At 65.6% G+C, this 14,214-nt stretch overlaps 3 protein-coding genes across 3 annotated transcripts; 1 reads left to right on the top strand and 2 right to left on the bottom strand.

Moving 5' to 3' along the window:
• Nucleotides 1-12: 12 nt before the first annotated feature.
• PFDN6 (prefoldin subunit 6) lies at nucleotides 13-2,038 on the bottom strand. Its single transcript, XM_054807679.1, has 5 exons — nucleotides 1,952-2,038; nucleotides 902-974; nucleotides 553-623; nucleotides 320-444; nucleotides 13-213 (listed from the first exon to the last, which is right to left on the bottom strand). Exons 2-5 carry the CDS (start codon nucleotides 963-965, stop codon nucleotides 105-107), a joined length of 369 nt encoding a protein of 122 aa, XP_054663654.1. The 5' UTR covers nucleotides 966-974; nucleotides 1,952-2,038; the 3' UTR covers nucleotides 13-104.
• Nucleotides 2,039-2,396: 358 nt separating this feature from the next.
• B3GALT4 (beta-1,3-galactosyltransferase 4) lies at nucleotides 2,397-4,052 on the top strand. The gene is made up of 2 exons (XM_054807406.1): nucleotides 2,397-2,808; nucleotides 2,899-4,052. Exons 1-2 carry the CDS (start codon nucleotides 2,397-2,399, stop codon nucleotides 4,050-4,052), a joined length of 1,566 nt encoding a protein of 521 aa, XP_054663381.1.
• Nucleotides 4,053-5,854: 1,802 nt separating this feature from the next.
• On the bottom strand, nucleotides 5,855-14,118 carry WDR46 (WD repeat domain 46). Its single transcript, XM_054807677.1, has 15 exons — nucleotides 13,978-14,118; nucleotides 13,798-13,878; nucleotides 13,568-13,680; nucleotides 13,283-13,370; nucleotides 13,095-13,156; nucleotides 12,898-13,002; nucleotides 11,308-11,458; nucleotides 8,789-8,924; nucleotides 8,588-8,687; nucleotides 8,310-8,463; nucleotides 8,068-8,215; nucleotides 7,886-7,980; nucleotides 6,780-6,875; nucleotides 6,583-6,684; nucleotides 5,855-6,496 (listed from the first exon to the last, which is right to left on the bottom strand). The coding sequence occupies exons 1-15, from the start codon at nucleotides 14,098-14,100 to the stop codon at nucleotides 6,377-6,379; spliced, it is 1,674 nt and encodes a 557-aa protein (XP_054663652.1). The 5' UTR covers nucleotides 14,101-14,118; the 3' UTR covers nucleotides 5,855-6,376.
• Nucleotides 14,119-14,214: the final 96 nt, after the last annotated feature.

The following is a 14,214-nucleotide window of genomic DNA, read 5'->3' as shown; positions in this document are numbered from 1 at the left end:
ATGCTCGCAGCGATGCGTATTTTTTTGGGGGGGGGTTTAATGGGATTGAAGAGGGTTTTGGGGTGCGGGGGGGGGGGCCGAGGGGACACCCCCCCCCAAAATGTTCAGGCTTTCCCTTGCGCCCGCTGGAGCTCCTGCTGCAGCCGCCCCAGCGTCTCCCGCTGCTGCTCCGAGCGTCGCTCCAGCTCCTGCATCTGCTGCTCGTATCGCTTGCTGCCAAATTTTGGGGTGCGGGAAGGGGGGGGGTCACAAACCCCCCCCAAAAAAACCCCCCAAAATCTGTCTGTGTGTGTGTGTACCCCCTTTTCCCGGTACCTACATCTCGCCGGTGATGTAATCCAGGCGTTTGCTGACGGTGGTTTTGGCTTCTTCCATCTCCTGTTTCACCAGCACCGGCCCCATCAGCTTAAAAATGGTGTTGGTGGAATCCAGCAGCTCCAGTTCCTGGGGGGGGGGGGCAGGAAATTTTGGGGTGCAAGGGGTGTGTTGGGGGGTCCTGTGAGGTTTGGGGGGGTTGTTTGGGGGGGGGTGGGTGTCACGGGGTTCACCCACCTCTTTGACGATGTTGTTTTCCGTCAGCTGCGCCTCCAGTTTTTGGCGCGCCGTCACCGACCGGCTCAGGTCTGGGGTGAGGGGGGTGGGGTAAAAATATAAAAAGTGGGGGGTCATTTTGGTCCCCGTGGTGCTGGCACCCCAAAATTTGGGACCCTGAGGGACCCCCGGGGGATGAGGGAGGAGTAGAAGTGGAGTGGGGGTGCTGGGGTAGGGGGGAGAGGGGGTTGAGGGGGGAGTGCTGGGGTTTTTTTGGGGGGTTTGGGGTGAAGGGGGGGGTTGAGGGGGGTTTTTGGGGTGCAGAGGGGGTTTTGGGGTGCGGGGAGGGGGGTTTGGGGGGGGGTCGTACCCTTCTGGAGCTGCTGGTATTTCTCCAGCTCTCCCTGCAGCTTCTTCTGGATCTGCTCCGCCATGGGGGGGGGCTGGGGGGGGGGCAGTTCTCACCCCACGGAGCCCCCACCTCACCCCCCAACACCCCCACATCCCGTAGGGACCCCCCCAAAAGCCCAGGACAGCTCTGTGCCCAATGGGGAGCCCCTGTACCCCCAGAAAGCTCTCCCCCCAAAGCTCCCCAACCCCCCCCAGACACCCCTGGACCCTCCCAGGCCCCTGGGGAACCCCCCCTAACATCTATGGGGACCCCAAGAACCCCCAAACACCCCGTACACCCCCATGGCCCCCCCTAGAGACCCCCTAGACCCCATGGGGGCCCCCCAACACCCCTAAAGACCCCCCAGAGCCCCATAAGGCCTCCCCAGACCCCCCCCCACTCCCCATAGCCCCCCCTGACCCTCACAGGGCCCCCCAGACCCCCATAAGGCCCCCCAAGAACCCCCCACTCACCATAGCCCCCCCTGACCCCCATAAAGACCCCACGGGGGTCCCCAAGAACCCCCCAGACCCCATAAAGTCCCCCCGGAACCCCCCCTCCCCACAGCCCCCCCCCCCCAGACCCACAGAGGGCCCCCCCAGACCCCACAGGGTCCCCCCAAGACCCCTTCAGACCCCCATAAGGCCCCCCCAGAACCCCCCCTTCCCCATAGGCCCCCCCCAGACCCCACAGGGTCCCCCCAGACCCCCCCTCCCCACAGCCCCCCCCCAGACCCACAGAGGGCCCCCCCAGACCCCACAGGGTCCCCCCAAGACCCCTTCAGACCCCCATAAGGCCCCCCCCAGAACCCCCCCCTCCCCATAGGCCCCCCCAGACCCCACAGGGCCCCCCCAGACCCCCCCAAGGCCCCTCCAGACCCCCCTAAAGCCTCCCCAGGCCCCCTCCAGGCCCTCCCCTCACCCCACCCCACCCCACCCCACCCCACAGAGACTCCCCCAGCCCCACAAGGCCTCCCCGGCCCCTCAGGACCCCCCCAAACCCCCCAGACCCCCCCCGGCCCCCCCCAACCTGCTCCGCTCGCCTCACGCCGCAACCGCCTCTTGCCCCGCCCCTCCGCCCACGTGACGCGAGGCGGCCACGCCCCTTCCGCGCATGCGCACCCCGTCGCTCTCCCGCCCCCATACCAGCGCAGCGCCCCGCTACGCCCACACCCCGCCCACTACCGCCCTGACCACGCCCCCTCTGCGCCGAGACCACGCCCCCCTCCGCTAACACCGCGCTCTCCTTCCATCAAGGCCACGCCCCCTCTGCGCCGAGACCACGCCCCCTCCGCTAACACCGCGCACTCCCCACCAAGGCCCCGCCCCCTCTGCGCCGAGACCACGCCCCCTCCGCTAACACCGCGCTCTCCCCCACCAAGGCCACGCCCCCTCCCCTTGGCCCCGCCCCCGCCCCTTGGCCCCGCCCCCGCCGCTCCCGGGGACTGCACCCCCACGCGTGTTTCCACGGCGGGATGCGGCGGCGGTGGCGGCAGCGGCGGCGGTGGGCGGCGGGGTTGGGGCTGGCGCTGCTGGGGTTGGGGTTGGTGGGGAGCGGGGGGGGCGAGGAGCTGCTGGCGGCCGCGCTGGCTGCGTGGATGGAACGGGCCGGGGGGGACCCTGCCGTGGGTACGGGCCCTGCCGCGGGTGCGGGCGGGGCGAGCTTTGCAAGCGGGGTAGGGGTTGCAAACCTCGGCGGCGGTGCGAAGGGAGCGCGTCTGGCAAAGGGCGTGGGCTCTGCGAGCGGTGCGAGAGGTGCGGGGCTGGCGGGGGGCGGGGGCTCTGCGAGGGATGCAAACGGGGCGGGCTTTGCAAATGATGCAAACGGTGCAGGCCTTGCAAACGGTGCAGGCCTTGCAAACGGTGCGGGCTTTGCAAACGGTGCAAGTTTTGCAAACGGTGCAAGTTTTGCAAACGGTGCAAGCGGTGCAAGTTTTGCAAGTGATGCAAACGGCGTAGGCTTTGCAAACGGTGCAGGCTTTGCAAATGATGCAAACGGTGCAGGCTTTGCAAACGGTGCAGGCTTTGCAAATGATGCAAACGGTGCAGGCTTTGCAAAGGGTGCAGGCTTTGCAAACGGTGCGGGCCTTGCAAACAGTGCGGGCCTTGCAAGTGATGCAAATGGTGCAGGCTTTGCAAGTTTTGCAAACGATGCAAGCTTTGCAAACGGCGCAGACCTTGCGGCGGGCGCGAGCTTCGCAGCCGATGCAAACGCCGCCAGCTTTGCGGACTCCGCAGCCTTCGCGCCCGACTCGACCTTCCCCGGCGACCCCCCCGTCCTTCTCTCCCCCTCCGCCTGCGACCCGACCCCCCCTTTCCTGCTCGTTCTCATCCCCAGCGCCCCGGCTCACGTCGCGCGTCGTCAAGCTGTCCGAGAAACTTGGGGCGACGAAAATTTCGGGGGGGTTCTCCCCACCCGTACCATCTTCGTCCTGGGGGTGCCGGCGACGCGGCCGGAGCAGACGGCGTTGGTGGCGGAAGCCGCCCGTCACGGCGACCTGTTGCAAGGCGCCTTCGCCGACACTTACGCCAACCTCACCCGTAAAACGCTCTTCCTCCTCCGCTGGGCGACTTCCCGTTGTCCCGCCGTCCCTTTCCTCCTCAAAGCCGACGACGACGTCTTCGTTAACCTCCCGGCGTTAACGAATTACCTGGCTTCGCTCCCCGATTCTCGACGGTTATACCTCGGGAGGGTTCATTGGTGGGTACGACCCAACCGGGACCCTCGGAGTCGTCACCGCGTTCCCGTCTCCCTTTACCCTTCCGATTCCTTCCCGCCGTATTGCAGCGGCACCGCGTACGTTCTGGCGGGCGAAGCCGTCGCGGCGTTGTTGGTCGTCGCCCCCCGCGTTCCTTTCGTCACCCCCGAAGACGTTTGGGTGGGACTTTGCGCCCGCCGCGCCGGTTTGGCGCCCCGACATTCAGCACGTATGGCGGGTTCGGCGCGGTTCCCGCCGGATGGGTGCTGTTACGGCGAGGTGCTGTTTAGCGCCCATCGGCTCAGCCCCGGGGAATTGCGAAGGGTTTGGGGGGTGCTGCGAGGAGGGGGAGGGGGTTGCAGCGGGTTGCAGAGGGCGCTGGGCGTGCTGCGGTGCAGGGCGCTGGCCGCGGGCGAGTGGCTCTGGAGGTGACGGGGAGGAGGAGGGGGGGGTGGGGGGGAGTGGGGGGGGCTGCGGCGGCAACGGGGTGCAACGCTGCAAACGCTCGGCCCTGGTGCAGCGGGGACGTTGCACGGTGCTGCACGTGCTCGAGGGGCTGCAGTGACAACGGGACGTGGGGTTGCATCGTCCTGGAGAAGCAGCCCTGGTGCAGCACGGACGAGGACGTTGCACGGTGCTGCACGTGTTCGAGGGGCTGCTGCAGCAACAGGACGTGGGGTTGCATCGTCCTGGAGAAGCAGCCACGGTGCAGCACGGATGAGGACGTTGCACGGGGGCTGCAGCAGCAACAGGACGCGACGCTGCAAACGCTCAGCCCTGGTGCAGCGGGGACAAGGCCGTTGCACGGTGCTGCACGTGTTCGAGGGGCTGCAGTGACAACGGGACGTGGGGTTGCATCGTCCTGGAGAAGCAGCCCTGGTGCAGCAGGGACAAGGACGTTGCACGGGGGCTGCAGCAGCAACGGGACACGATGCTGCAGCGCTACAACTGCTCAGCCCTGGTGCAACTGGGACAAGGCCATTGCATGGTGCTGCACGTGCTCAAACGGCTGCAGCAGCAACGGGATGCGACGCTGCAAACGCTCAGCCCTGGCGTGATGAGGCCGTTGCACGGTGCTGCACGTGCTCGAGGGGCTGCAGTGACAACAGGACGTGGCGTTGCATCGTCCTGGAGAAGCAGCCCTGGTGCAGCGGGGACGAGGACGTTGCACGGGGGCTGCAGCAGCAACGGGATGCGACGCTGCAAACGCTCGACACTGGTGCAGCGGGGATGTTGCACGGTGCTGCACGTGTTCGAACGGCTGCAGCAGCAATGGGATGCGACGCCGCAAACGCTCAGCCCTGGTGCAGTGGGGACGAGGACGTTGCACGGTGCTGCATGTGCTCAAGGGGCTGCAGTGACAACGGGACATGGGGTTGCATCGTCCTGGAGAAGCAGCCCTGGTGCAGCAGGGACAAGGACGTTGCACAGGGGCTGCAGCAGCAACGGGACGCGACGCTGCAGCGCTGCAAACTCTCAGCCCTGGTGCAACAGGGACAAGGCCGTTGCACGGCGCTGCACGTGCTCAAACGGCTGCAGCAGCAACGGGATGCGACGCTGCAAACGCTCAGCCCTGGCGTGATGAGGCCGTTGCACGGTGCTGCACATGTTCGAGGGGCTGCAGTGACAACGGGACGTGGGGTTGCATCGTCCTGGAGAAGCAGCCCTGGTGCAGCAGGGACGAGGACGTTGCACGGGGGCTGCAGCAGCAACGGGATGCGACGCTGCAGCGCTGCAAATGCTCAGCCCTGGTGTGATGAGGACGTTGCACGGTGCTGCACGTGTTCGAGGGGCTGCAGCAGCAACAGGATGCAGCGTTGCATCGTCCCAGAGAATCAGCCCTGGTGCAGCAGGGACAAGGACGTTGCACGGGGGCTGCAGCAGCAATGGGACGCGATGCTGCAGCGCTACAACTGCTCAGCCCTGGTGCAACGGGGACGGGGACGTTGCACGGTGCTGCACGTGTTCGAGGGGCTGCAGCAGCAACGGGATGCGACGCTGCATCGTCCTGGAGAAGCAGCCGCGGTGCAGCAGGGACGGGGCCGTTGCACGGGGGCTGCGCGTGCACGGGGGCCGTTGCACGGGTGCTGCCCGCTCCCCCCCCGCGGCTGCAGCGTCCCCGTTACCAGCAGACAATAAACGTTGCCAGGCCCGGTGACACCGGTGGTGGCCCTTGGCTGGGGGGGGGGACACCCACACCCCCCCCGTGGGGACATCAGGGCTCAGCGCTGGGTGCAGAGAGGTTTTAATAAGGGGGGGACACACAGATATTGGGGACCCCCATGAGGGGGATCCCCCACTTTGAGGACCCCAGGGTTGGGGGACACACACACACAGACTTTGGGGACCCCCAGGGTGGGGGGGGGACAACACAGACCGGGGACCCCCATGGGGACACCCCACCCACTTTGGGGACCCCCACCCACTTTGGGGACCCCAGGGGATGGGATGTTGGGGACCCCCATGGGAGGGGGGGACAGGACCCCCACATTGGGGACCCCCAGAGTAAGGGGGGGGGCACCCCAGGGACCCCCATGGGGGGACACACACACATTGGGGACCCCCAGATTTGGGGGGGGCACCCCAGGGACCCCCATGGGGGGACACACACACATTGGGGACCCCCAGATTTGGGGGGGCACCCCAGGAACCCCCATGGGGGGGACACACGCATTGGGGACCCCCACCCACATCGGGGACCCCCAGAGTAAGGGGGGGGGCACCCCAGGGACCCCCATAGGGGATCCCCCCCCAAATTATTTCTTGAAGCGGTCGAGAGCCCCCCGTTTTGGGGGGGGGGGGGCCCCCTTTCCCCTCTCCTTCGTCCTCTCCTTCCTCTCCCTCTCCCGCTGCTCCACGCTCTGCCGGATGACGACCTGGGGAAGGAGGGGGGGGTGTGTAAAGTGACGTAGGGGCCCCCCCAAATTATTTGGGGGTTCAGGGCCCCCCCCCCCAGACGCACCCGCTGCTCCTCGTGCGCCACTTTCCTCTTGCGGTGCAGGACGTTGCTGCCCTTGACCCGGCGCCGGGGTTTGAACTTGACCTTGGCCTGGGGGTCAAAACCCTGGGAGAAAAGAAGGGGGGGGGGGAAAATCAGTGTGGGGGGGGGGATTTGGGGGGGGTGTACCCCAAAATATTGGGGGGGGGTGGGGGTGGTACCAGGCGTTGGATCCGCTCCTGGCGCTTCTGCTGCAGACTGGCCGTGTCCACGTGCCCCAGCCGGGCCGGGTCCAGCGTGATCAGCTCCGCCGGGATCTGGGGGGGGTAAAAAGGGGGGGTCAGAGGCACTTCTGGGGGCCCCCCAGAACTTTTGGGGGGTCCCCCCACCCCTGGCAGTTACGGCAGGGGGGCAGCAGTGGTTTTGAGGGGGGATTACACCGCGGTTTGGGGGGGTCAGGAACAGTTTTGGGGGGGTCAGGAACAGTTTTGGGGGGGCCCCCCAGAACTTTTGGGGGGGTCCCCCCACCCCTGCAGTTACGGCAGGGGGGCAGCAGTGGTTTTGAGGGGGGATTAAACAGCAGTTTGGGGGGGTTAGGAGCATTTTTTGGGGGGTCAGAGGCACTTTTGGGGGGCCCCTGGCACTTTTGGGGGGGTCCCCAGCATATTTGGGGGTTCCCCCCAGAAGTTATGGGGGGGTCAGCAGCAGTTTGGGGGGGGGCAGCAAGCGATTGGGGGTTCAGCCACATTTTTGGGGGTCAGCAGGAGTTTGGGGGGGGGCTCAGCAGCATTTTTTTGGGGGGGTCAGCATGAGTTTGGGGGTTCAGCAGCATTCGGAGGGGCAGCGAGAACAGGGGGAGGTTCAGCCACAGTTTTGGGGGTTCAGCAGCACTTTTGGGGTGATCAGCAGCATTTTGGGGGTGAGTGGCAAGAGTTGGGGAGGGGCTCAGTCACATTTTTTGGGGGCTTCAGCAGCTTTTTGGGGGGGGTTCAGCAGCATTTTCAGGGGACTCAGTTGCATTTTGGGGCGTTCAGCAGCTTTTTTTGGGGGGCTCAGCAGCTTTTTTGGGGGGGCTCAGCAGCATTTTCGGGGGGGGCTCAGCAGCATTTTTCGGGGGGGGGCTCAGTCGCATTTTTTGGGGGGGTTCAGCCACATTTTGGGGGGGGGGGGTTCAGCCACATTTTCGGGGGGGGCTCAGTCACATTTTCGGGGGGGGGTCACCCCCCCGCCCAGCACTTTTAGCCGCTCAGCACCCCATTTACAACATTCCCCCCCCCAGTACCCCCCATTTTTTTTTTTTGGGGTGCCCCCCCCCCCAAATATTCACCTTCTCCAGCAGCGCCTTCACCTCCCACTCCTGCCGCTGCCGCCGGCTGCGGTACGGGTTGTTCTCCAGCGCGTCGAAATTGGCTTCGCCAGCGCCTACACCGGGGGGCGTCAAACGGGTGGGTGGGGGGGGGTCTGGGTGCCCCAACCCCACCCAGCACCCTTGGGTGGGGGTCACCCTACCTGGCACCAAGATACTGGTGAAACCGTGAGCGTGTCCGGCGCCGAGGACGTCCTCGAAGGGACAGAAGCGAAGCCCGTGGGGCGCGCGGGGCGGTTGGTGGCAGAGGTAGATTTGGGGGGGCTGCTCCTTCCCCACCCCCTTATAAACCTTTTTTTTTTGGGGGGGCATGGAAATATTTTTAGGGGGGGGGTCGTGGGGTGGGATACAAATTTGGGGGTGTGTGTGGGGGGGGGGTTCTTACCTGCACCAGGTCCCCGCAGGCGGCTGCCAGGAGCCCGCGTTGGCTGAAGGCGAGTTCTGCGGCGCCGCGCGGCAGCGCCAGCTCCTCCAGCGTCCGGTACGTCCGTAGGTCGTAGAGGCGCAGTTTGCGATCCGTCCCCGCCGACGCCATGTACCTGGGGTGCGTCATCACCCCCCCGCCCCAAAAAAAACCCAAAAGTGACGACACCACTTCCTCGATACGCGTCGTCACCCGCGGGGAACCCCGCCCGCCCCCCCAAAATTGGATTTGGCGCTCACGTGCCGGTGGGATCGACGGCGAGCGCCCGCAGGGCTCCGCGGTGGCAAAGCATCCGGACGAGCGGCTCCGACACGTTGGGGCTCCACAGCGTCACCGTTCCTGGCGCCGATGACGCGATATGACATCAGGAAAAGGGGGGGGGTTAAAAGCGACGGGGGTGCACCCCGTTTTGGGTTTAGGGGGGTGGGGGGGCGTCTCACCGTTGCTGTGACCCAAGTGAACGATGGCGTTGGTGGGGTTCTGCGTCATGACGGCCAGGCGGCCGCCCCGGGTGCAGAGCGCGGCCACCTCCTTCCCCACCGAGACGTCCAGGTACTGCAGGAACCCCGTCTCGTTCTGCAAAACCAAAAATAAAGATGAAAAACGGGAGGAAACCCCCCCCCCTCAAGAACCCCAGACTGGTTGAGGTTGGAAGGAACCTCTGGAGATCATCCAGTCCAACCCCCTGCTAGAGCAGGATCATCTAGAGAAGGTTGCACGGGATCACGTCCAGGCAGGTTTTGGATCCCTCCAGAGAAGGAAACTCCACAACCTCTCTGGGCAGCCTGTCCCAGGGCTCGGTCACCCTCAGAGTGAAGAAGTTTCTCCTCATGTTCAGACGGAACTTCCCGTGTCCCAGTTTGTGCCCGTTGCCCCTTGTCCTGTCACTGGGCACCACCGAGAAGATTCTGGCCCCCTCCTCCAGGTCCCTCACCATCCTCGCAGCCCTCCGCTGGACTCCCTCCAGCAGTTCCCCATCTGTCTTGACCTGGGGAGCCCAGAACTGGACACAGAACTCCAGACATGGCCTCACCGCGGGGAGAAGAACCTCCCTCAACCCGCCGACCACGCTCTGCTCAATGCGCCCCAAGACACCATTGGCCTTCTTGGCCACGAGGGCACACTGCTGGTCATGGAGAGCTTGGTGTCCAGCAGGAGCAACAGGTCCTTCCCAGCAGGTCAACCCCAACTTGTACTGGTGCTTGGGGTGGTTCTTCCCTAGGTGGAGCACCCTACACTTGCCCTGGTTGAACTTCATACGGTTCCTCTCCACCCAACTCAACTAGTCAAGACCTCGCTGAACGGCAGTGCAGCCTTCTGCTGCGTCAGCCACTCCTCCCAGTTCTGCATCGTCACCAAACTTGCCGAGGGTCCACTCTGTCCCCTCATCCAGGTCATGGATGAAGATGTTGAACAAGACCAGACCAAGCACTGACCTTTGGGGCCTCCAACTAGACTCTGTGCCGCTGACCACAACCCTCTGGGCCGTTCAGCTGGTTCTCCACCCACCTCACTGTCCACTCATCCGAGCCACGCGTCCTAAGCTTGCTAACGAGGACGTTATGGGAGATGGTGTCAAAAGCCTTGCTGAAGTCAAGGTAGACAACATCCACTGCTCTCCCTTCATCCACCCAGCCGGCCATGCCATCGCAGAAGACTATCAGATTGGTCAGGCATGATTTGCCCTTGGTGAATCCATGTTGACCACTCCCCGTAACCTTCTTCTCCTCCCCATGCTTATTGATAACCCCCAGAATAAGTTGTTCCATCATCTCTCCAGGGATGGAGGTGAGGCTGACTGGCCTGTGGGTCCTCGCGTCCTCCTTCTTGCCCTCTTTGAGGACCGGAGTGACATTGGCTCTCCTCCTGTTCTCCATGACCTGATGGAGATGCTGGAGATGGATGGAGATGCAGACAATGGAGATGCAGCCTAGCAAGAACATCTACCAGCCTCGTGGCGTGTCCCACCAAGGCCCATGGATTTGTGGACATCGCTCCCCCAGCTCACTAATGAGGACACGACGAGGTCAAAACCCTCGTTGGGTTGGACGGATGAGATGGATGATGGAGACGTGGCCTAACAAGAACATCTACCAGCCCCATGGCGTGTCCCACCAAGACCTGCGGATTTGTGGACGTTGTTCCCCCAGCTCACTAACGAGGAGATAACGAGGGATGGTGTCCAAACCCTTGTTGGGTTGGATGGAGAATGAAGAGTGGCCTAACAAGAACATCTACCAGCTCCCTCATGATCAGTGCCACGGATTTGTGGACGTCACCTCCTAAGCTCGTTAACGAGGAGGTAACAAGAGACGGTGTCCAAACCCTCGTTGGGTTGGACGAGATGAGATGGACGATGGAGATGTGGCCTAGCAAGAACATCCACCAGCTCCCTCAGCACTCATGGCCCGTGGATGTGTGGACATCACTCCCTCAGCTCACTAACGAGGGTGTGACGAGGTCAAAACCCTCGTTGGGTTGGATGGATGAGATAGATGATGGAGATGTGGCCTAACAAGAACATCTGCCAGCTCCCTCATGATCAGTGCCACGGATTTGTGGACGTCACCTCCTAAGCTCACTAACGAGGAAGTAACAAGAGACGGTGTCCAAACCCTCGTTGGGTTGGATGGATGGTGGAGATGCGGCCTAGCAAGAACCTCTACCAGCTCCTTCAGCACTCATGGCACGTCCCATCATGGGCCGTGGATTTGTGGACATCGCTCCCTCAGCTCGCTAACGAGGACGTGACGAGGTCAAAACCCTCGTTGGGTTGGACGGGAGGGTTGGATGGACGAGATGGACGATGGAGATGCAGCCTAACAAGAACATCTACCAGCCTCATGGCGTGTCCCACCAAGACCTGTGAATTTGCAGCCCTCGCCCCCTCAGCTCGTTAACGAGGAGATAACGAGGGACGCGCCAGGCCCTCGCTGACGTCACGCGGGGACGCACGCACCGCGGTGGCCAGCAGGAAGTGGTAGGGCAGGAACTGGAGGCGCAGGACGCCCGGGAAGCTCTTGAGACAGTTCAGCTCCAGCCCTTGGTTGTCGTAAACGTGGAGCCAGCGGCGCTGGGCCACCGCCAGCAGCGTCTCCGCGTGCAGCCACCTGCGGGGACACAGGGGGGGACACAGAGGGGGACACGGGGGGGTGGTGGAAGGGGGACACAGAGGGGGACGTGGGGTGGCAGTGGGGGGGGACATGGGGGTGGTGGATGGGGGACACGGGGATGACAAGGGGGGACAAGGGGACATGAGGGGGACACAGGGCACAGGGGTGGGGACATGGGGGACACGGTGGTGGTGGATAGGGGACACGGGGGGACAAGAAGGGAGGGACATGGGGGACACAGGGGGTGGAAGGGGGGACATGGGGGGACAACACAGGGGTGGTGGAGGGGACACGGGGTGGCAGTGGGGGGGACACGGGGCACAGGGGTGGGGACACGGGGGAACGTGGGGGTGGTGGAAGGGAGGACACAGAGGGAACATAGGGGGGTGGAAGGGGGGACATGGGGGGGACACGGGCGGTGGAGGGGGGACACGCAGGGGCAATGGGGGGACATGTGGGGACAACAAGGGAGGGACATGGGGGACACGGGGGGGTGGAAGGGGGACATGGGGGGATGACAAGGGGGGACGTGGGGGGGACACACGGAGTGGTGGAGGGGACACGGGGTGGCAGTGGGGGGGACACGGGGGTGGGGACACGGGGGTGGTGGATGGGGGACATGGGGGGACGTGGGGGTGGTGGAGAGGGGACACAGGGGGGACGTGGGGGGGACATGGGGGGTGGAAGGGGGGACATGGGGGTGGGGGGGACACGGGTACGGGATGGGGGACAGGGGGGACACGGGGGGGACATGGAGGGGGGACACGGGGCATGGGGGGACACGGGGGGACAACAACGGGGGACATGGGGGTGGTGGAAGGGGGGACACGGGGGGGACACGTGAGTGTGAGGCGGTGGCAGAAGGGAGGGGGGAGACGGGTGCACGGTGCCGTTTTGGGGGGGGTGAGGGGGTGCGGCGTGACACACGGGGCGTGCAAGGGGCGGTGCGCGTGTCCCTGGGTGTGCGGGTGGGGGTTTGCATGTGTGACGCTGGGTCTGCATGGGGCGGGGTTTGCACGCGGGCGCACGACGCGGCACGCGGGGCGTGCGAGGGGTCGGCACACGCGTCCCTGACTGCCCGCGGGGGTTTGCACATGGGCACACAACGCAGCACGTGGGGCGTGCAAGTCCCCGAGCGCCCATGGGGGTCTGCGCACGCGCGCCCAGCACGGCACGAGGGGAGGGTTCACACGCACGTGCACGGTGCGGCACGAGGCGTTTTGCACGCAGGTGCCTGGCCGTGTATGGCGCGGCGGGGTCGCGTGCATGGCACCGCACACGGAACGCGCAACGGGTTTGCACGCGCGCCCCGACCCCGCATCGTCGCGTGTGACGCGCCGGGGCCTTGCCCACACAGCGGGGAGGGGGGATGGACGAGGACGACGACGACACGGACACGGGTCCCTTCGCACATGCGCGTGCCCTTGCACACTCACGCCACGTCCGTCACCGTCTCCATCACGTTGATCTCGCACATCAGCGCCTTCGTCTGCCAATCCATGGCGGCCACGTGGCCCCGACAGCCCCCCAGCAGCAGGTGCCTGCGGGGAGGAGGGGTGTGTGCGTGGCACGGGGGCGACACGAGCGCGTGTGACACGAGGGGGGCGCGACACGAGGGGAGGGTGACACTCACCGCCCGTTGCGGCTGTAATCCAGGCGGTACGGCCCGAACTGCTCCAGCCTCAGCTCAAAGTGCTGCGGGTGAGGGGGAAGTGGGGGGGGTGAGACACCCCCACCCCACCCACGGCACCAGTGTCAGGTGTGGGGGTGTCCCCCCCCCCACTCGTGTCCCCCCAAAAGCTCCTGTCCCACTCGCATCACCTTGGCGGCGCTGGCGATGTCCACGGCCTCGGCGATGTCACCCTGGGTGACGGTGGAGGTGTCCTCGCCGGGGTCGGCTTCCAGGAACCTGGGGGGGGTGGAAGGGACACGGGGGGGGGGTGGGTGACACGGGGGGGGTGTGACACGAGGCAGGGGGTGGGGGTGACATGGGGGCGGGGTGTGAGACACGGGGTTGGGGGTGACGTGGGGGGTGTGACACGGGGGGGGTGTGTGACACGGGGGGGGGTGTGACACGGGGGGGGGTGTGACACGCGTGGGACTCACCCCGGCTCCTCGGGCAGCAGCAGGTCCAATCGAGCCGCCCGGGCAGCCGCCGCCTCCTCCCGTTGTCCCGACAGCTTCAGGTGCCACCGGAGGCGCTGGCTGGTGGCCCGGGGCTGGGGGAGGGACACACACCCGGGACACACCCGGCACACCGGGGGGGTGAGGGGGGGACACCCCGGTTCTCCCCACCCCCCCCCCGGTTCTCCCTTTCCCCCCCTCCCCCAACTCACCGCCTTCTCCTTCGTCCCCCGCAGGAACCGCTTCACCCTGGGCCGGGGCAGCGGGGCGGGCCCGGGGAACGGGTCCTTCCTCTGTGGAGAGACGGGGCTGGCACCGGGAACACCCCCGGTAACGGGATAAACCCCCTCCGGTAACGGCATAAACCCCCTCCCGGTGCCCCCACGCCTTACCCCGGACACGCTGCCGGTGTTTCCCCCCCGCTCCCCGCCATGGTGAGAGGCCGCGGGGCCCGGCCCGGCCCGGTGCCGCCGGGGAACGGTGCGGGACCTCCCGCCCTTCGCTGCCGCCGCCATCCGCCGCCACGTGCGATCACCGCCCGCCCTTTCCGGTGTTTTAGACCAATCAGAAAGGGGAGAGGAGGGCGGCGAGGCCAATGAGAGGGAGAAGCGGCGCGCCGGAAGGGTGAA

This window comes from Grus americana, chromosome 32 (assembly GCF_028858705.1).
Source record: "Grus americana isolate bGruAme1 chromosome 32, bGruAme1.mat, whole genome shotgun sequence".
NCBI classification, from domain to species: domain Eukaryota; kingdom Metazoa; phylum Chordata; class Aves; order Gruiformes; family Gruidae; genus Grus; species Grus americana.
Note: the sequence above shows the minus strand (reverse complement) of the source record. Positions and strands in the feature narration are given on the sequence as shown.

Excerpts from the sequence above, each read along its gene's own strand:
- WDR46 (XM_054807677.1), bottom strand. The coding sequence starts at position 14,100 with ATGGCGGCGGCAGCGAAGGGCGGGAGGTCCCGCACCGTTCCCCGGCGG. Across the intron at positions 7,981-8,067 it reads CACCAGTATCTTGGTGCCAG|GCGCTGGCGAAGCCAATTTC; the intron begins GTAGGGTGACCC and ends CCCCCGGTGTAG. Across the intron at positions 6,497-6,582 it reads TGGCGCACGAGGAGCAGCGG|GTCGTCATCCGGCAGAGCGT; the intron begins GTGCGTCTGGGG and ends CTCCTTCCCCAG.
- PFDN6 (XM_054807679.1), bottom strand. The coding sequence starts at position 965 with ATGGCGGAGCAGATCCAGAAGAAGCTGCAGGGAGAGCTGGAGAAATAC. Across the intron at positions 624-901 it reads ATACCAGCAGCTCCAGAAGG|ACCTGAGCCGGTCGGTGACG; the intron begins GTACGACCCCCC and ends CCCTCACCCCAG. Across the intron at positions 214-319 it reads GATTACATCACCGGCGAGAT|CAAGCGATACGAGCAGCAGA; the intron begins GTAGGTACCGGG and ends AAAATTTGGCAG.
- B3GALT4 (XM_054807406.1), top strand. The coding sequence starts at position 2,397 with ATGCGGCGGCGGTGGCGGCAGCGGCGGCGGTGGGCGGCGGGGTTGGGG. Across the intron at positions 2,809-2,898 it reads GGGCTTTGCAAACGGTGCAA|GCTTTGCAAATGATGCAAAC; the intron begins GTTTTGCAAACG and ends CAAACGGTGCAG.